This window comes from Hemitrygon akajei, chromosome 32, assembly GCF_048418815.1.
Source record: "Hemitrygon akajei chromosome 32, sHemAka1.3, whole genome shotgun sequence".
Classification (NCBI taxonomy): Eukaryota; Metazoa; Chordata; class Chondrichthyes; order Myliobatiformes; family Dasyatidae; genus Hemitrygon; species Hemitrygon akajei.
Window position 1 is genome coordinate 10,251,972 of NC_133155.1, and position 21,813 is coordinate 10,273,784.

At 41.7% G+C, this 21,813-nt stretch overlaps 1 protein-coding gene across 1 annotated transcript; it reads right to left on the minus strand.

The window, feature by feature from the left end:
- Positions 1–588: 588 nt before the first annotated feature.
- Positions 589–19,858, minus strand: tmem50a (transmembrane protein 50A). Its single transcript, XM_073034480.1, has 7 exons — positions 19,744–19,858; positions 12,664–12,763; positions 11,186–11,298; positions 9,730–9,797; positions 9,233–9,325; positions 3,468–3,528; positions 589–3,289 (listed from the first exon to the last, which is right to left on the minus strand). Exons 2-7 carry the CDS (start codon positions 12,760–12,762, stop codon positions 3,244–3,246), a joined length of 480 nt encoding a protein of 159 aa, XP_072890581.1. The 5' UTR covers position 12,763; positions 19,744–19,858; the 3' UTR covers positions 589–3,243.
- Positions 19,859–21,813: the final 1,955 nt, after the last annotated feature.

Below are 21,813 nucleotides of genomic sequence, written 5' to 3' on the forward strand. Positions count from 1 at the left end.
GTCAAATTTTCCTGACCTGGAAATTGAAGGTGTTCATGTAAGGTATCCCAGAAATATTGATGAACTGAGACAGTTTTGTATGGAGTAATTATCTAAAATTCCTCTTCAGCATTGTGCAAGTCTGATCAGCAGCTACAGGAAACATTTGGTGGAGGTTACTGTGCTAAACGAGATTCTACCAGCTATTAAATAGCTCACATACTTTTCTAGCCTGGACTGTGAATGATTAAGCAATGTGTGCAATAAAGACATGAAAAGTACAATTTTAATGTGTTATTAGTTTAGGCTGATTGTGTGTGTCTATCATTGTGACTTAGATGAAGATCAGACCACATTTTATGAGTAATTAATGCAGAAAACCAGGTAATTGCAAAAGGTTCACAAACTTTTCCATGTAACTGTTTGCCATAAAATTAGGGATTTTTTTTGCAACAGCAATACAGTGTAATACATAAAATTACTATTTACTGTGCAAAAGTCTAAGGTACTCTGTGTGCTTACAATTTTTGCCTAAGACAGATGCACAGTATTGCATGTTCTCAAAGTAACTGGAATGACAAACTCATTAATTACAGGTATCAAGTCACAGAGCTTTGAAATTTGGCTTTAATTAAACTGATTTTAACAATACTCAGTAACTGTTACATAGCATGTATACATCACAAATTAAATATCAATTACACAAAGTAGCAAGTCATTAAAATACTTGTCAGCTTCATGATAACTTGCCAGTAGAAAGATCATTGCATTAAACTTAAGTCTGCATTGCATTTGTGTGCAAAACTAAATTATGTACAGAAGAGGAATATACAAAAAAAGCAGCATTGCTAATCTTTTGCCGTAATTTTTAAAATGTAAAACTGAAGAGAGCAAAATGAATAATCAACTCTCTACACACTGCGCAATCAGGATCGTAGTTAAATGGAGCATAAGAAAAAAGTGCAGGTGCTGGAAAGAGGAAACAAAAAGGGGCCCTGGGCTCAAATTTGGTCTCATTTCCGTCGCCACTGATGTCGCCCACCTGCTAAGTAGTTACAGAATCTTTCTTCCCATCACACCTAACAGTGCACAGGACTTGCAAACCTTGCTTAATCCATTTGAAGGATGTCAATACTGCTTATTCAATCTGCAGTGATGTCCTCAATACCTATTTATTATTGATTTATTTGAGATAGAGTGCAGAATCAGTCCTTCTGGTCCTTCAAGTCTCACCACCCAGCAATCCTCGACTTAACCCCAGCCTAATTACGGGACAGTTTACAATGACCAATTAACCTACCAAACAGTAGGGCCTTTGGAATGTGGGAGGAAACCAGAGCACCTGGAGGAAACCCACACCATCACGGGAAGAACATACAACCTCCTCACAATCAATGGCAAGAATATTAACTTTAGACAACAGGAGTGTACATGACTGTAATAGAAAACCAAATACATCTGTCAAATCAAATAAGCATTGTTACTTAACCAAATTTCCCATTGCTGTTTGCTTTATACTGAATTCATAAATGGATTTAAGCAATTTGAAAATGGGGAGAATGAGATAGATCTAAATATTCTCTACAAAGCATGATAGCTTTGAAATATTAAACGTGGTGCAGATGATCAGCACATCACCACAGTTTCAACGTAAGAGTTTAAGCAGAAAAATGCAAAATCTTCACTTGTTATTTATGGAATCATGATTAGTGGATAAACTTACAATGGCGACTGGATTGCAAAAATGTTTCATGGCAAAGCACTAGATCATCATGCACGGTGCAACAAATTAGTTATCTTTTTATATACAGAAGTTTTTTTTGCATTTATTTATCGAGATACAGCGCAGAATAGGGTCTTCCTGCCTGTCGAGCTACACCAGCTGGCAACCCCAGTTTTAATCTAATCACAAGACAATTTACAATGACCAATTAACCTAAAAACTAGTATGTCTTTGGACTATGGGAGAAAACGCGCACCCGGAGGAAACGCACGAGATCACGGGGAGAACATACAAACTCCTTACAGGCAGTGGTGGGAATTGAACTTGGGTTGTTTTTGCTGTATAGTGCTAACCACTACGCTACCATGCTGCTTTGAATTTGAAATACATTGAGCAGGAATTTCCTGGAAGTCTCTGATGTTACAAAATGACATTTATATCATAATGTAGTTTTCCAGTCCAAAAATTAGGAGGAAAATATTATGTGGTACAACCAAGTTCAGACCTTGGGTTTTCTTCAACTTTTGTGAAGAATTGAAACTCTCTCCAATTTGAAACAGTTAGAAATAGAAACTTCCTCACTTCATGATGGTTTTCTTGTGACATCTGATAAATCAAGAAATTCCAATGCAAGTAGGACAACAGCTTCCTTCATGACATGTATGATTCTCAACTAGGTTGCCACCATCTCTGCTCATCTCCATTTTACTGAGTCTGGGGCCTACTCTCCAATCAATATAGTCAAAATTACAAAGCAGCTCCGTCAGACATTCTCAACTGTCAAGCAGCTTTGTAACATATCCATGGTCACACCTCTACCAACTTCTATGAAACTGTTAGGAACAATCCTCCAAGAGGACCACAACCTCGTTGTCGTTTGGAGGCTTGTGTGCCTCAATGACCTGGAGAGCTCTGCTGGCAAGAGTCAGGGCCTTGTGCTTTGGCTCTTGGTAAGGTCACCCACACTAAGCAGGTCAAAGTGTAGAGGCCAGATTAAGAGTGGTCCACCGGTCCCCCAAGTTCGGGGGTTCAGCGCCGGGTTAACAACCCTGTTTAGTCAAACAAAGCTGTTGGTAAAACAGCAATGAAGAATCCTTTTACATCTGTGCAATTTCCAAGGACTTTCATTGCTGCCCTAAGTGCCAATGCTGTAATGGACAATAAGATATTAAGAACAATGACTTCTGAGGACAATATTAAAAGATTGCAGCAGAGGGTTGCTATGAAAACCAGTTTGCACCGTGCTGCAACTCACCATTTAAGCTTTGCCAGGAAACTTGTATCCCTTATTAAAAATTCACGCCCTGCTTCAATCTACAATAATTCTGAATAATTCCAACTTCACATTTCAATTATATCATTCATTCTGATAGTGCACCTTTAAAAGCAAGCTATATATCTATTACAATGTCAAATACTAGTGACAAATTTAAGGGTAAACTGTAGCATTATGACATGTAAACTTAGTGATAAAGAAAATTCAAATGTAGGACTGCTACAGGATAATGAAAGTGTCTTAATGTACTGCATCTGTTGGACATTTACTGCCACAGATCCTCTGTGCGCCCAAACTTGAAGACCAGACCTCTGCGAGCAAAACAGAATCGTGAAAAGTTAGCGTTTGTGTGTAATCATTGAAAACACCAATTTGTATTTCAAGCACTTAGAATTCAGAAGAGGCCCCTGTGGAAGGTGCATGGGGGAGGGGGGTAGGAGGAGGAGAGGAAAGGTCCCCAATGGACTTCCATTCTTCTTTTCTACTTACCCAAAGAAGATAAATGCATTTTGGAAGAAAACAGCTATACCAGGGTAAACATCAGACTTTCCTAAAGAAAGAAAATTTAATTAATAAAAAATGTAATCAACTGAATGCATTAAAACAGATGAAAATGGTACAGAACACCCACTTATATAGCTCTTCAATTGAACAAAAGCATTGTTTATACTCTAGTCATTAGTACCAGGAGGCTGCAGCTTTGGCCCATTCAATGCCAATTCCACACAGCAATTCAGTGGTCTCATTCTATCCATCTTTATCTCTCAAAAGCACTGCAGTTTTTATTTAAGATTTTTAAATATTTAGCAAGTTCACTTTAGTAAGCCATAACTTTGCAGCAAACTATCTATATAACTGCCTGGTATGGTGCGGACAGCCCAACGCACCTGTGGACCCCCCTATCAGGACAAATACACCGACAGATGTGTAAAAAGGGCTTGAAGGATTATTGGGGACCCAAGACATCCCAACCACAAACTGTTCCAGCTGCTACCGTCCGGGAAATGGTACTGCAGCATAGAAGCCAGGACCAATAGGCTCCGGGACAGCTTCTTCCACCAGGCCATCAGACTGATTAATTCACGCTGATACAATTGTATTTCTATGCTACAAACCCCATTTCCAGAAAAGTTGGGATATTTTCCAAAATGCAATAAAAACAATAATCTGTGATATGTTAATTCACGTGAACCCTTATTTGACTGACAAAAGTACAAAGAAAAGATTTTCAATAGTTTTACTGACCAACTTAATTGTATTTTGTAAATATATACAAATTTAGAATTTGATAGCTGCAACACTCAACAAAAGTTGGGACAGAGTTAAAATAAGATTGAACAGTGCACAGAATATTCAAGTAACACCAGTTTGGAAGACTCCACATTAATTGGTAGCAGGTGAGGTATCATGACTGGGTATAAAAGTAGCATCCATCAAAGGCTCAGTCTTTGCAAGCAAGGATGGGTTGTGGCTCACCCCTTTCTGCCAAAATCCATGAGAGAATTGTTAGTCAGTTCAAAGGGAACATTTCCCAATGCAAGATTGCAGAGAATTTAGGTCTTTCAACATCTACAGTACATAATATTGTGAAAAGATTCAGAGAATTCAGAGACATCTCAGTGCGTAAAGGGCAAGGTCGGAAACCACTGTTGAATGCGTGTGATCTTCGAGCCCTCAGGTGGCACTGCCTAAGAAACCGTCATGCTACTGTGACAATTATAGCCACCTGGGCTCAGGAGTACTTTGGAAAACCATTGTCACTTAACACAGTCCGTCGCTGCATCCAGAAGCGCAACTTGAAACTGTATTACGCAAGGAGGAAGCCAAATATCAACTCTATGCAGAAATGCCGGCGAGTTCTCTGGGCCCGAGCTCATCTCAGATGGACCGAAAGACTGTGGAACCATGTGCTGTCATCAGATGAGTCCACATTTCAGCTAGTTTTTGGAAAAAACGGGCATCGAGTTCTCCGTGCCAAAGATGAAAACGACCATCCTGATCGTTATCAGCGAAAGGTGCAAAAGCCAGCATCTGTGATGGTATGGGGGTGCATCAGTGCCCACGGCATGGGTGGGTTGCATGTATGTGAAGGTACCATTGACTCTGAGGCGTATATTAGGATTTTAGAGAGACATATGTTGCCATCGAGGCGACATCTCTTCCCGGGACGTCCATGCTTATTTCAGCAGGACAATGCCAAACCACATTCTGCATGGGCTACAACAGCGTGGCTTTGTAGACACAGAGTGCGTGTGCTTGACTGGCCTGCTGCCAGTCCAGATCTACCTCCTATTGAAAATGTATGGCGCATCATGAAGAGGAGAATCAGAAAACGGAGACCACGGACTGTTGAGCAGCTGAAGTCTTATATCAAGCAAGAATGGACAAAATTTCCAATTGCAAATCTACTACAATTAGTATCCTCAGTTCCAAAATGATTAAAAAGTGTTATTAAAAGGAAAGGCGATGTAACACAATGGTAAACATGCCTCTGTCCCAACTTTTGTTGAGTGTGTTGCAGCCATCAATTTCTAAATTTGTGTATATTTACAAAATACAATTAAGTTGGTCAGTAAAACTATTGAAAATCTTTTCTTTGTACTTTTGTCAGTTAAATAAAGGTTCACATGAATTAACATATCACAGATTTTTGTTTTTATTGCATTTTGGAAAATATCCCAACTTTTCTGGAAATGGGGTTTGTATATTGGCTGTCCTGTTGCACATACTATTTATTACAAATTACTATAAATTGCATATTCAGACGGAGATGTAACGTAAAGATTTTTTTGTGAAGGATGTAAGAAATAAAGTCAATTCATGTCAGTACATAAATCTTGTATTTATAACAATAAGTAAATTGGTGATAGTGACACAGTTACTACAGATTGTCATTAAAAATACCTAGTAGTCTATATGAGATTGCAAACCTGTCCGAGTAGTTGGCTCTTTGCTGTTTTAGCAGTTCAGCAACAAGTAGATTCGGCAATGCAACAACATCCCTTTAGAATGAGATGAGAGGAATCTTTGAGCACATCTGCACAAAGCATTGCCGCAGGAAAGCAGCATCAGGGGCCCCCATCATCTGGGACTTGCTCTCTTCTCGCTGTTGCTGTTGGGGGCGGGGGTACAGGAGCCTCGGGACCCACACCACCAGGTTCAGGAACAGTTATTCTATGTTTCTATTAGGTACATGTAACTTAGGAAAATAGAGGGCTATGGGTAAGCCTAGTAATTTCTAAGGTTGGGACATGTTTGGCACAACTTTGTGGGCCGAAGGGCCTGTATTGTGCTGTAGGTTTTCGATGTTCTACACTAGTGGGGGATGTCACTGGCAGCCACAAGACTGCAATTACTCAGCAATAACCTGCTCACCAAGACCACTTAGCTCCAGACCTCTGCACAGTCTTCATTCAAACATGGACCAAATTCCAGATGAAGTACATGCTGTTGCATTTTTAAGGAACAGCACTGAAAGAGTAGAACAAAGATCTCTGGCAAAATTGACGTCAGTCGTCACGGAGGGGTTTACACTCCTGTAGGTGGGGTTCATAGCTCACACAAAGGAAGATGGCTTTGGTGGCTACAAGTTAGTCAGTCAGGACCCAGAACATCACTGCAGGAGTTTCTCAAGAAGGTCCTGTACTTGTACTTAAGGAACAAACAATAAATACCATAGGCTCCATCAGAATGTTTTCTAAAACTTAAGGAACTCCTGAAGCAATTAAGCTTTAGCAATGTAGGTGATGGCTTTATGAACCTCTAGTCACTATAGGAAATAAAATAATAATATATAGCTTGCTATAAACGACTTAACAACAATCTCTTATTTAATGTCAGCAAGTCCAAGAAGCTGCTTTTGACTTCGAGAGGAGGAGGAAACGAGAGGCCAGTCCTCAATGGACATCAGAGGCGCAGAGTGTCTGCAACTTTAAATCCATCGTGGTTATTATTATTTCAGAGAATCTGCCCTGGGCCCAGCATGCAAGTGCAATTATGAAGAAAGCACAGCAGACTCTCTAATTCCTTAGGAACCTGCAAAAATTTGGCATTACATTTAAAACTTTTAAAAAACTTCTACCTACGTGTAGTACAGAGTATATTGACTGGCCGCATCACAGACAATGCCCTTGAATGGAAAATCCTGCACCCCCTCAGGGGTGTGTGCTTAGCCCATTGCTCTGATCTCTATATACACGACTGTGTGGCTAGGCATAGCTCAAATACCAACTACAAATTTGCTGACGATGCAACCATTGTTGGTAGAATCTCAGGTGGTGACGAGAGGGCGTACAGGAGTGAGATATGCCAACTAGTGGAATGGTGCCGCAACAACAACCTGGCACTCAACGTCAGTAAGACGAAAGAACTGATTGTGGACTTCAGGAAGGGTAAGACGAAGGAACACATACCAGTCCTCATAAGAGGGATCAGAAGTGGAGAGAGTGAGCAGCTTCAAGTTCCTGGGTGTCAAGATCTCTGAGGATCTAACATGGTCCCAACACATTGATGTAGTCATAAAGAAGGCAAGACAGCGGCTATACTTTATTAGGAGTTTGAAGCGATTTGGCATGTCAACAAATACACTCAAAAACTTCTACAGTTGTACCGTGGAGAGCATTCTGACAGGCTGCATCACTGTCCGGTATGGAGGGGCTACTGCACAGGACCGAATGAAGCTGCAGAAAGTTATAAATCTAGTCAGCTCCATCATGGGCACTAACCTACAAAGTACACAGGACATCTTTAGGGAGCGGTGTCTCAGAAAGGCAGCGTCCATTATTAAGGACCTCCAACACCCAGGACGTGCCCTCTTCTCATTGCTACCATCAGGTTGGAGATACAGAAGCCTGAAGGCACACACTCAGTGATTCAGGAACAGCTTCTTCCCCTCTGCTATCAGATTCCTGAATGGACTTTGAAGCTTTGGACACTACCTCACTTTAATATACAGTATTTCTGTTTTTGCACATTTTTAATAATCTATTCAATATATGTAATTTACTTGTTCATTTATTATGTTTTATTTTATTTATTATTACTTTTTTTCCTGTCTCTGCTATATTATGTATTGCATTGAACTGCTGCTGCTAAGTTAACAAATTTCACATCACATGCCGGTGATAATAAACCTGATTCTGAAATGATCCAGCCTATCACGGGTAGAGCCCTGCTCACCACAGAGCACATCTACACAAAACGTTGCAAGAAAGCAGCATCCATCATCAGGAACACCAACCACCCAGGCCACGCTCTCTTCTCACCACTGCCATCAGGAAGAATGTACAGAAGTCGGTGGATTCACACCCATCAGGTTCAGGAACAGTTATTACCCCTCAGCCATCAGTCTCTTGAACCAAAGGGGATAACTTCACTTGACCCATCATTGAAACGTTCCCACAACCTGTGGACTCACTTTCAAGGACTCTTCATCTCATGGTTGTTTTTCATATGTTATGATCAGAATTCTGACCAGGAGTTTGATCTGTTTGAAGCCTAGTCAAGAAAATGATCTTAGCCATCAAACCTCAGAATTCAGGTCACATGCAATTAAGCTTCGGTTACAACAATGGCTAAGAGTTATTATTTATTTAGAGACAGAGCATGGAACAGGCCTTTCAACCCAACAAGCTGTACTGCCCAGCAACTGCCTAGTTAACCCAAGCCTAGTCACAGCTCAACTTACACAATGACCAACTGATCCATTGGAAGACCAGCCCTGTCTTATACAGATGTCTGTAAGCACAGACGGGAAATCCATGCAGAACAAACCCCTTACAGAAGATGCCAGACTTGATCTCGGAATTCCAACATCCCGAGCTATAATAGTGTTGTGCGAAATGCTACATTTAATTAGAGAGGTCCTTGCACCTGCTCAGAATAGTTAACAAACTTGAATTTTGACAGTTATCGCGGGAGGTGGAGAGTGACCATATGGCACAACAGATGTTAAATATCAAAAAAGGTGACGTCAACAATACTGTCAACAGCATAAATGTGTTTGAATCGGTGGAGGTTCAGTCACTGATAAATTGTTAAGAGAAATCAATGAACTTAGGCTTGTACAGAAAAAATTAATCCAAAAAAGAAACAGTAAACATTTCTTGGTAGTAACACAAACGTGATCAAACTAGATTTCTTTTTAATCTTTAGAAAACATTGACAAAAGAAGCAATTGATCGTGCACAACTCTTTCAGATATGGTCTGCATGGGACTAGTTAGAACAGATTGAAAATTACTTTTGTGAACTTACGTGGGACTACGTAACCTCCAAAAAGAATCCACATAGATGCAATAAGGGATCCAAATGCCAACATGAATCCAATGAACAGCCAGACTCGAGCCCCTGAAAAATCAAATTACTACTCATGAGGGTATGGTAGCATATTTACCACAAAAACATCTATTTTATTAAAATAAATGGTAGCAACTTCTTTAAAATGTCATCTTCCGAAAAGTTCCAAGTAATATATAAAGATGGACATTACCTTAATGATTCTCTTAGTAAGATTAAGATTACTTAATTGATTTTCTATTAGTAAAGTTGTAAGTAATGAATGTTATGTAATATTGAGATTATTTTATCATAAACATTTGAATACATTGTTTTGGGGATGTGTATAACGGAAGAAAGGCCTGGCAATCTACTTCCGTATCTTGCCACAAAAACCCTGCAGACAACTACACTATCCATAGGGTCGCCATGGATACAAATAAAAACAGCCTTAGGAAGATAACAGAATGAGATACCTGTCTGGCCCATACAACCTTCACTGTAGCCATCACCCCGAACTTGTCCATTTGAAACAGCATTTATCCTAAAAGGCACAAATTCATGTTTCAGTGACAAAATCAGAATGGGATTGAAACAAATCCTCTATTTATTGTTGTAAATGAAACAAAAAAAAATCTGAAACAACTGCAGAAAGTTCCAGAAACACATGGCGGGGAGCATCAGTGGGGAGAAAAACACGGCTTGCTGAATGATTCCAACACTTTCTGTTTTTATTTCCTTTAAGCAGATAAGAAAAGAGTTCAACGTCCACTTTGTGTGAACAAAGGAAATAGCTAAAGTTTCTGCAATCCCAGGAACTGTTCTGTTTGAATAGAAACTACATCAAAAGAAACAGCAAAGAGAAACGGTTTGAGAAATAATTCATAAACTACATGGAGTATTGTGTTCGCTTCGTTATAAGGAGGAAGTGGAAGATTTAGAGCAGGTGCAGAGGAAAGCATGATATACTGTTCTACATTCTATGTACATAATGCTCTGAAGAGCTCAATGAGACTTCAGAAACGTTTAAGAGTCCGAGGAAGTTTAGAGGAAAGACTTGAAGTTAATCAGAGGTCAAAGTTACACAAGAAACAAAGACTCGTAGTTTTAGACCAGGGGTTCCCAACCTTCTTTATGTAATTAACTGAGGGGTCTGTGTTGGGAAGCCCTGATTTAGAAGGAAGAGATGGGCTCATGATGAATTCAAACACATCTCCAATGAACTGCTGATTTAGAGTTATAAAGCTGCTTCATTTAGTTGTATCAGGAGATGAGCCCAGTTACAACAGTAAGTAAAATATTTGAGCATCATTATGACAGTCAAAGTAAACCATATTCTGTTTAGTTTCCATTAAAAAAAAGTCCACAATCTCATAGAAAATGACATCAGAGAATTTCTAAAAACTGGAAAGATTTAATAAATTAGCACTTTATTCCTTGGAATGTAGAAGATTGAGAGGAGATTTGATAGAGGTATACAAAATTATGAGGGGTATCTGTAAAGTAAATGCAAGCAGGCTTTTTCCAGTGGGTGGAACTACAACCAGAGGCCATGGGTTGAGGGTGAAAGATAAAAAGATTAAGGGGAACACGAGGTGAAACTTCTTCACTCAGAGAGTCACTGAGAGTGTGGAACAAGCAGCCAGCACAATGTGAGTCTGATTTCAATGTTGAAGGGAAGTTTGGATAGAAGTTTGGTAGGAGTATGAAGGGTTATGGTCCAAGTGTCGGTCAATGGGATTAGGCAGTTTCAGAGGCTCATCATGGAGTAGATGGGCCAAAGGGCTTGCTTTTGTGCTGTACTCTTCTAAGACTCGATCGCCAATGAGGTTTCAAACAATCTGATTTAGGGCAGGAATACTGGAGGCAGTGACATATTCAAAGTCCAGGAAACAAACACAAATCACATTGCTAAAATTCATCTCTACTTACATGAGAAATGCAAGTGTTGCTATAACACCGCAGGTGTGGTAGGAGTGGTTGAATCTTTCCATATCAGGGTACTTCACAGCAGCATCGATAATAATCCACCAGCCTGTGAAAAACTACAAAGGCACCAAAATGGTGTCAGCGAATACAGAATTAATTTTCACCTAATCACATTAATGTCTGACAGTTCAAGGATACAAAATATTTTTCTTTAAACTGATAAAAGGCACTAAAAATAATTCAGCCAAAGTCAGCGAGAGCAAGTGGCACCAAATGAGATGCCTGCCAACTCTGTCTCCAATCCACGACAGCAAGTGCTGAAAGGCAAGGCAGTAAGAACACCAATCCGATTCAGTCTGTGAGGTTGGGATAATCAGCCTCAGTTCCTGATCACATAATCCATCTAATTATGTACAGGCTGAGATTAGGTTTGGCTGTTAGCATCCCAAATTCAAACCCCTCATAGACTGTGTTATCATCTTGAGCTACAAGAAGAATGTATAAACTCTACATGGGAAGCAACAGAAGTCAAGATTGACCTTGGGTTACTGGAGTTACAAGATAAACCAGAACCAAGTTTATTATCACCAGCATGCACGTGAAATTTGTTAACTTGCAGAAACTTGATACTGACAAATTCAGTATTGGTGGCATCACAGTGCTTGTTGAAGAGTAAAGATGGGAAGAATGTACATTTACTTACATGCTGTAAGGGATTCAGTATTAACAGAAATATAGCAGGCATTGATTCAAACAAAAACCAGACTTCAATTCTTAATGTAAATTACAAGCACCAATCAGTCTGATGGGTGATGGGGAGAAGAAACGACTCTACCAAATGAGATGTAAGGCGCTCCTTTCCTCTGCTAGCCTGCAGGTCACCTTTGGCAAGGTGCAGCACCTATTTAGTCCCGGATCAAAGTCATGTGACCCATGGGAGAAGGTGGTGGATGGTGACATGAGCAACTGGTGCATATCACAAGCCCGGTTTATGTGACACTGGGCAGACAATCTCTGAAGATTATTGATAATGGCTAAGGCCACCCACCCGGCTTATAAAGACACTGCCCAGGTGGTAATGGCAATCCACCTCTGTAGAAAAATTTGCCAAGAACAATCATGGTCACGGAAAGACCATGATCGCCCACGTCATATGACACGGCACATAACGAATAAACAAATCAGTTTGAAATTAAAAGGAAACTTTTGCAAGCAAACTATGCTATTACACTGAATAGGCGACTTGCCCACAAGAAATACGACTTGAAAAGTGATACAACTGTAAGATGTTCTTGTTGAATCAGCCAACTGTATGACAAGGAGCATCTTAATTAGACTACATCAACCAAGCAACAGTGACCCCAAGTTATTTTGTACCACTGTGACTGAGATCAAGGAAGCTTCCAGACCAAATCAACTTTGTCACACCAATCACGTCGCAGGCGTCAAAACAAGGAGTCGAATTTGCAGGTGATACGTACCAAAACACCAGCAGCTATGGATGCAATGGCATTTCGTTTCTCACTCCAATCGACACATTCACATTCTGGACATCTGATGTTATCTAAAAATCCTGACATCCTGCAAGATCAAAAGTGCAATACTTAGACTTTAATTTAAAAGCAAAGTTTAAGCAAGAATTTAATAACATCGGAGGTAACAGCACCACACACCCCTCGTACAAACTTTTCTCCCTCCTGCTGTCTGGGAAAAGGCACCGAAGCATTTGGGCTCTCATGACCAGCCTATGTAATAGTTTCTTCCCTCAAGCTATCAGACTACTCAATATCCAGAGCCTGGACTGACACCTTGCCCTATTGTCTTGTTTATTATTTATTGTAATGCCTGCACTGCTTTGTGCACTTTATGCAGTCCTGGGTAGGTCTGTAGTCTAGTGTGGTTTATTTTTTGTGGTTTTTTTTTTTACGTAGTTCAGTCTAGTTTTTGTTCTGTGTCATGTAACACTATGGTCCTGAAAAAACGCTCTCATTTTTACTATGCACTGTACCAGCAGTTATGGTTGAAATGACAATAAAAGTGAGTTGACTAATTCACTAGGCTACATCCAAATACTTTAGTTTTAGAAGAATGAGGAGAGACTGCCACTGTAGGCGAGGTGGCTAGCGTGACACTATTACAGCTTGGTGGTGTTCTCAAGTTCAATTCCAGCACTGTTCTGTAAGAAGTCTCTGACCATTCCCCTCTTGGAGTGTGTGGAGTTTTCCCCAGGTGCTCTGGTCTCCACCCTACAGTCCAAAGACACACTGGGTAGGCTAATTGGTGACTGTAAATTGTCTCGTGAATAGGTTAGGGTTAACCAGAGATGTTGGGGATTGCTGGGGTGGGGTGTCTCAAAGTGCTAGAAGGGCCTACTCCACGGTGTATCACTGGTGAGACAGAAGAGCTTGATCCCTCAGTTGTCGTGCAGACAAGCACCCCGTGCCGCCTTGGGGTTGCTGGTGGAGGACAGGTCAAGCCTGCTGTGTGCTGCTGGACTCCATACAGGGTTGGGGGCTTGCCCCTCCTGTCAGTGCTGCCCTCCAGTGTTCGCTCTTGAGAAGACATGCATTAGCCTGCAGGCCATGACACTCAGGGAACTGGGATATGTTATTATTGTTTTATTTTTTTTGGTAACTATGTTTTTCTGCTGCAATTATTTGTGCCATATGCACCATATGTGACGGTTGGTACTGTGCTTTGCACACTTTACACACCAGAGAAGTGCTGTTGTTTGGCTGAATTCCTGTGTATGGTTGAATGACAATTAAACTTAAACTTGTTGGTAGGTATCAGGTAGGAAAATAGAGGGTGAAATTCAATCAATCAATCTCATTCATCGCCATATTTTTACCCATTTATTTCTCTCATCTTTTTTTTTTTACATACTCTGGATTCTTTCCACATGACTTTCTACCTCTTTTGGTGCTGAGCTACAACTGCAATCTTATTTTGTGCTCTTAAGAGCTGGAATTTAAAATAAAAACAAAAAAAATGGAAATATCCAGCATATCAGGCAATAGACCAGGAGGGAGACAGTTAATATTTACAGTCTGCAACTGGGAAAGTTGAGAGGGAAGCAGCTTTAAACTACAATGAAGGCAGGCAAGAAAGGTTCAAAGGTTCATTTTAATATCAGAGAATATATGCAGTGTACAACCCAAGTGCATTAGTGTTTACAATGATGGGTCAAATCCTAATTATGTTATATTTTTGAAGAACACATATGGTACTCAATGTAAATCAATAGCTTTTCCACTTTAAAATACTCACAATCCTCAGTTAACCAAATATTCCACAGCAAAACACTCAGAATGCTCATTTATTTATTGATCAGCATTCCCTTTACCCTTTTGTGCATCACATGAAAGACCCTGAATAAATTAATCACAGGATGTTCTTAGCACAAAAAGCCATTCAGTTTGTTGACACCATGATCAGCTCTGTCTGTAAAGAATGAAAGAGAAAAGGCAGGAAAGTCGATTTGGGAGAGTAGATTTAGGACGGAGATGAGGAGGAACTGCTTTTCCCAGGGAGTGGTGAACCTGTGGAATTCTCTGTCCAGTGAAGCAGTGGAGGCTACCCCTGTAAACTAATTTAAGATAAGGTTGGATGGATTTTTTACATAGCAGGGGAAGTAAGGGTGATGGAGAAAAAGGCAGGTAGGTGGAGATGACTCCTGGCAGGATCAGCCATGATCTTATTGAATAGCAGAACAGACTTGATGGATCAGCTGGCCTACTCTGGCTCCTATTTCTTATCTTCTTATGATCATTCTCAAGAAGCTCGACACCATCTAGGACAAATCTGCCCACTTGACTGAAGCTTTACCAACTGGTTTGAATATTCATTCTCTCCACTAATGTACACAGGCACAAAAGCATGTAGTAATAGTGCGATCACTCAAGATGAGTATGATGTTCTCCTAAGGGATGGTCTATTGGTGGGGCTTTGGGTGGCTGAGGAGGCCAACGCGGGATCTACATGCTCTGGTGCAGTGTGGGCAGGGGTAAGTGGTGGCTGCGGCTCGTGGTCGGGTCTTTTGGTTGTTCAGTCTCTCCTTTCACAGCTGCCACTTGTTCTCTGTGGCACAACGGAGGTCGTTCTCACATAGCACAGTTCCCTCTTGAACAGAATTCCTCCAGGTGTATCTATTGGGTGCAATGTTCTCCCCGTTTTCAGATGTTACACTGGATTTCTTCAGGCTGATTTTGATGTTATCTTTGAAGTATTTCCTTTGCCCACTTGAGCTTCCTTCAAGTGGGAGTAAGGGATCTGTTTGGGGAGACACGATTTAGACATCCGGATGATGTGACCTACCCTTCAGAGTTGGTGTAGCTTTATCACGATGGAGATGCTGTTCACATTGGCCTCCTCCAGTGCACTGGTGTTAGTCCTTCCAGCTGATCCTCAAAATCTCTTATCAGGATCTTTGGTGGATTTGTTCCAGAGCTTTCTGGTGTCTACTAAAGGTGACTCAGCTCCCTACAGTAACGTAGGAAGGACAACTGTTCTACAGACCAAAAGTTTTGGGCTGTGGTCTTCAAAGACTTTCTTAATCTTGCATAGGCTCCACTGGCACTACTCAAGTGACGGCCTGCAGTTTCACACCCAGGATACCATGAGAGCACCTCTCAAACCTTTGACCTCCCTGGAAACTCTTAGAAGGCAGATCCCCTTGTAAATTCACTCTTAATAATGATTTAGAAATATATTACATCACTGCATTTAAATGCTGAGTTTGCCAGCCACATTCTGATCCTGAAAAACAAAATCCTTTTTAAAGACTTCACTTTTCATCTTCCCCCTATAGTCCAGCAAATTCTTTCTGCTTCCATTATAATGTCACAGTTGAATTTGCATTCCCCACTTTAACCATGTGATTTTTTTTGCCAATTGTTTTTATTCTCTGTCCGTTTGTTCTTGAGCCCTAGGCCGAACAGAATAATTATTTCTGCCTTCTCAATCTTTATCCTTTATAATTTTATTACTTTTATCCCAGCTTCTCCCATTTATGTAGAAAGCCATAGTTTGTCTTCCCTGCAGATATGTTTCAAAATCATTACTGTACTTTTCGTAAGCCTTCCCACCGCTCCTCAAATGTACCAATCACAACCAGGGTTTAATATCACCGGCATATTAATATCACACCAGTACTTTATAATTTCCTGTCAGTCACTGTATGTACAGACCTGTGCCTAGCATCACTTTATTGACATCCATGGTACACAAGCTATCTTTATGTATTTATATTTATTGTGTTTTTATTATTATTGTATTTTTATCTTTTGTTTGTTTGGTGCTGCATTGGATCTGGAGTGACAATCGTTTCATTCTCCTTTACAGTTATACAGGAAATGACATCAATCTTGAAAAACTTCACAAAATGTCTTCAAATTTGTTGTTTTGCAGCAGCAGTTCATTGTAACACATAGTAATAAAAATTGTAATTTAGAGTATATATGTTTTAAAAAGTTAAAGGTTGTTCAGGCTTATTCTCTGCCTCATTTCCTTTCTTACTTCTCTGAACATGTTGGAATTGACCTGCTTCTCATTTGCATCAATCTTTCAGCTGCTCTTTTCCCTCCACTCAATTTTGATCTTTATTATTTTTGCAACTACGGAGCTGCCTTTGTTTCTCCCTCATGGGAATGTACCTAGATTTGCAGATGTAACACCTCCTGATGTAAATGGTATGCTGTTGTGCAATTAGGGCTTTAATTCCAGTTTACTCAAGTTAGCTCTGTTCTTTCTTTTCCAATTGAATTCATTTATTTTGGTGTTAGTCAAGCCCCGATCATTGGTCATAACAAATACTGCATGGTCCATTACTGATAAAGTGAAGCGATTTGTCTTTGAATAGACTCATATCCAACTCAGGCAAGGTCAAGTTCCCCATGGGCTGGAAACATGCTGATTGAGGCTTCTAACACACTGAGGATCTCCTCTCCCTCTTCAACCCTGAAATTATTGCAATCTCAGTTGAAGCTAACAAGTGAAGAGCCCTTGGTATTACAGGAAAGATACTAGCATGGATATAGCATTGGCTGATTGGCAGGAGGCAAAGAGTGGAATAATGAGAGCAATTTTCTGGTTGGCTGCCGGTGATTAGTGGTGTTCCACAGGGGTCTCTGTTGGGACTGCTTCTTTTCACATTATATGTCAATGATTTGGATGATGGAATTGATGGCTTTGTGGACTATACAAAGATAGGTGGAGGGGCAGGAAGTTTTGAGGAAGTAGAGAAGCTATAGGAGGAATTACACAAATAAGGAGAACGGGCAAAAAAGTGACAGATTGAATACAGTGTCAGGAAGTGTATGCACTTTAGTAGAAGAAATAAAAGCACAAAACTATTTTCTAAATGAAGAGAAAATTCAAAAATTTGAGATGCAAAGGGACTTGGAAGTGCTCATTCAGGATTCCCTACAGTTTAATTTGCAGGTTCAGTCAGTGGTCAGGGTGGCAAATGCAATGTTGGCATTCATTTTGACGAGATTAGAATATAAAAGCAAGGATGTAATGTTGAAGTTTTATAAAGCACTGGTGAGGCCCCACTTGCAGTACTGTGAGCAGTTCTGGGCCCCTTAGCTTAGAAAGGATGTGCTGAAACTGGAGAGGGTTCAAAGGAGATTCATGAAAATGATTCTGGGATTGAAATGCTTGTCATTTGAGTTGTGTTTGATGGCTCTGAGCCTCTACTCACTGGAATTTAGAAGAATGAGGGGTGACCTCAATTGAAACCCATCAGGTGTTGAAAGGCCTCGATAAGAGTGCATGTGGAGAGGATGTTTCCTTGGTGGGGGAGTCAAAAACCAGAGGACACAGCCAGAATAGAGGGGTGTCCTTTTAGAATGGAGATGGGGAGGAATTTCCTTAGCCAGAGAGCAGTCAACCTGTGCAATTTGTTGCCACAAGTGGCTGTGGAGGCCAAGTCATTGGGTATATTCAAAGCAGAGGTTCATAAATTCTTGATTATTCAGGGCACAAAGGGATGCAGGGAGAAGGCATGAGATTGGATCAGCCATGATGAAATGGCAGAGCAGAATTAATGGGCCAAATGGCCTGTGTTCCTATATCTTCTAGTCTCGAGTCTCCCATTATCTCTGTTCTATGGCTTATACCAGATATGGGGTGTCTAGGGAGGGGCAACACCTCTGGTGAAGGGGCTTGTTGGGTCCAGTCTGGGGCAGCTCACTGACCTTTGGTCCCCACTGGACACTCACCTCCCACATGTGGCTCCAAGCAGCTGTTTGCATACAACAGCAGCCACACCCCGGTACACCACTTCGACAGGCAGTTAAACCAGGTGAGGGTCACTGGTGGCCTCATAGCCCAGTCAGCTCTGGAGGACTGGGCAGATGAGACCTACAGTGAGATCCAATAGCTAAGAAGGCAGCACTAACAACACTCCATGGAGAGGGACGGGCACGACAAAGCATACAAGATATCATTGTCATGCACTGAAACCAAAGACAACCCCAGTTTGTATTACTGCTCCTGGACTTCTGAGGGGAAGAGAGTGGAACTGCCTACTTTTTCCATTTTAAAAACTCTACCGCACTGGTTTCCCACCATCATTGGACTCGATGGACACTCAGCCATCCAAGCTTATGCACATCTTTACAATGTGCCACATGTTTTCTTCTCAATATCCTATTAGAGTCCGCAAGTGAGAAAATAAACCATCTATTCCAACCTTTTGCCCATTAACTAATTGTAAATTTATTACCCGTGTTGTAGACTTTAGTTTTATTTAATACCCTCATATACCTTTTGAAAGTCAAAAATGCACGAGATCCCTGAGAATTGTCCCAATGCCAGCAATCTAATGCACTCCCTCTTCTACCTTCTCTGACCCCATAGTTATTTAGAATAGCTTATTTTGATTCTTATTGGCATGTGACATAGGGAGCAACTCTAACATTGCCATCCTGAGTTCCTCCTTAAAATCTGTCTGGTGAACCTCCTTTTCTATTTACATTGTTGGTTCCAATGTGGGGGTACATTCAACCTTCCTAAATTTCCTACAATAACTACAATAAAATCCTGAGCTCTAAAATCACAAAAGCATCATACTATGCCACAACCACATCTGCAAACGCCTGGCTGTTTTTCCACCCAAGAACAGTCTTGCTCACTGGACCTTTCGCCTCCTTCCCTGTATCATCAAGCCAACCACGGTCGAGGTCCTGGCTGCATTCCTTCTTCAGAACTTTAACGAATATCAGCGACAAAGACTTAAGAGCATGAAACTGCTGAAACGTACATGAATACGCCAAACGATGACGTTCAATTTATATGGTGGGTACCTGCCACTCCATTTTCTACGGCTACGAGCCCGTTTTCCCACGGAAACGGGATAATTGCCCCCACAAGGAGCAGAATGCCCGTCGTCATTCCAAACGGGAGTACGGTCACCACGGACCCTGGCCCGGGCAATAAAACGCCAATTTTAGAACCGCACCCACGGCTGCGCCACGTCCACAGTACGGAAAGGACGAAGCCATTAAAGCTAACTAACAGTCGGCTTGCCAAAAAAGAAAACGCAAATCCGCACTTACTTAACGCCCCACGACTCCGGCCACAAACAATAGACAACTGCCCCGTCCGAGCGACGCGCATGCCCACTAGGAGAGTGGTCGTCACGTGATCGGTCCCTATTACGTAATCCTCCCGACTCTGGTGCGTCCGAGGGGAGGGGGTGAGCGGCGCGCATGCGCAGAAGTTAGAGTTCAGGGAGCGCTCCACCTTTGAGTGATTTTATGTATGTGTAAAAAACAGGAGGGGCGGGTTGTGACCACTATCTTGCTAAACAAGTTGGTCTACCAGCTCGTCGAGACTTCCGTGGAGGAATGCTGCCGCCTGCTACGTTTTAGTATGCGGAGGGACCTAGAGGCAATGAAGCTTGGGGCAGTCTCCACAAGAGTCCGGTGGGGAAGGTCCAGTCTGTGGGGTTCTTCTCCTACCGGAGGGCGAGGGGCCGGGTTGGGGGGAGGAAGCCGCTCCGTTATATCTGGAACAGTGTACCACCCCAGAGTTGCAGCAGTGCTATCGATGTGTATGGAAAGCATTGTCTATGAGTGCGAATAATGAAAAGGCATTGAACGGTTTATTCCTGTAAACATATTCCACTGTGAATAACGTTCATGTTGTTAAATGTAGGAAGCAATAGTCCGAATGCGAGATTTTTTTTCTAGAGCAATGCACACGAATTCCGGAGGAACTCAGCAGGTCAGGCAGCGTCTATGGAGAGGAGTAAAGAGCCGACCTGGGGTCCACAGGACGCCTCTGTTAATGGTAGGGGTCCACGGCATAAAAATGGCTGGGAAGCCCTACAGCCAACGGACGTTTCAGGCCACCGCCCTTCATCAGGACGGTTTCGATCTGTGAGGTTTGCAATTCCTTCCTTCCCACGCAGTTGCTGCCCTCCCGATAAAACAGATACAAGAGAGTGCTGATACTGGAGTCTGCAAACACACGCTGCGGCTGCGTCTATGGAGGGAAGTGGATGGTGTATTGTAGGAAAAGACTGTGGGACTTGAGAGGTTAATGGGTTGCTATAAGCTCCCACTGAGCAGGTGGTATTTGGTGGGGTAGTGGGCTGTTAATGTAGCAGAATGGATGGCGTCGGGCCAGGAAATGGAACAATGCAATCGGTCCCAGCTCGTCAACCGCAACGCGTCCTATATTGTCCTGTGGTAACTGTACCATGTAGGCATGTAGAGGCAAAACAGGATGTCCTTGTACCGTGTAGGCATGTAGGGGCATTGTACAGGACGTTATTATGTCATTGTTTTAAGAAGATATTAATTGCTCCCATTGTTCTAGGGGGATATAGAAAGGGGCCAGGGGCTGTGAGGTGAGAAGCAGGAGAGAGAGAGAGAAGAGAAGCAGAGGAGAGGAGAGAGAGAGAGAAGACAAGCAGGTAGACAGAGAGAGGACGACATGCAGTCCGTGGAGAAGGACAACAACTAGCAAGACCAGAAGGAACCCCAGGTGGGGACGAAACATCCCAGGTGAAGACCGCGTTCGCTGGCGTGGGTGCTTCATCACACCTGTTCCTGGCCCCGTATGAGTCGTGTGGGAGTGGGATTAACCACACGTTGATAAGTGTTGCCTGTATCGGGAAAAGGGCAGTTGCACAGCGTGGGTAGTTAAGTTAAGCCGCTTTCCGCAATGAAGTGTCATGTATGCTAATATTTTACCTTACTAATAAACAAGTGTAATCCTGTGATCTGGTGTACAGTCTCATTCTTGTTGCGGATACATTTTCTCTGATACCACGGTCCTGCTTGGTCGGATAACTTTCCGTCCATAACAGATGGTTGATATTCCATCGGCTTTGTCACGGTTTCAGGTTTCAGCAATCTCTCCAGAGGATTCCTCCCTATTGCTGCAACAACGAAACGTGCAGAATCAAATTTAATGTCATCGGCATATGTCGTGAGTTAACTTTACGGCAGTACTACAATGCAATACATGATAAATAAAAGATTGAGCTACATTAAGTATACATATGTCTATTAAATAGTAAGTTAAAATAAGTACTAGTGCAAAACATAAACTTAAAAAGATAGATAGATAGATAGATACTTTATTCATCCCCATGGGGAAATTCAACTTTTTTTCCA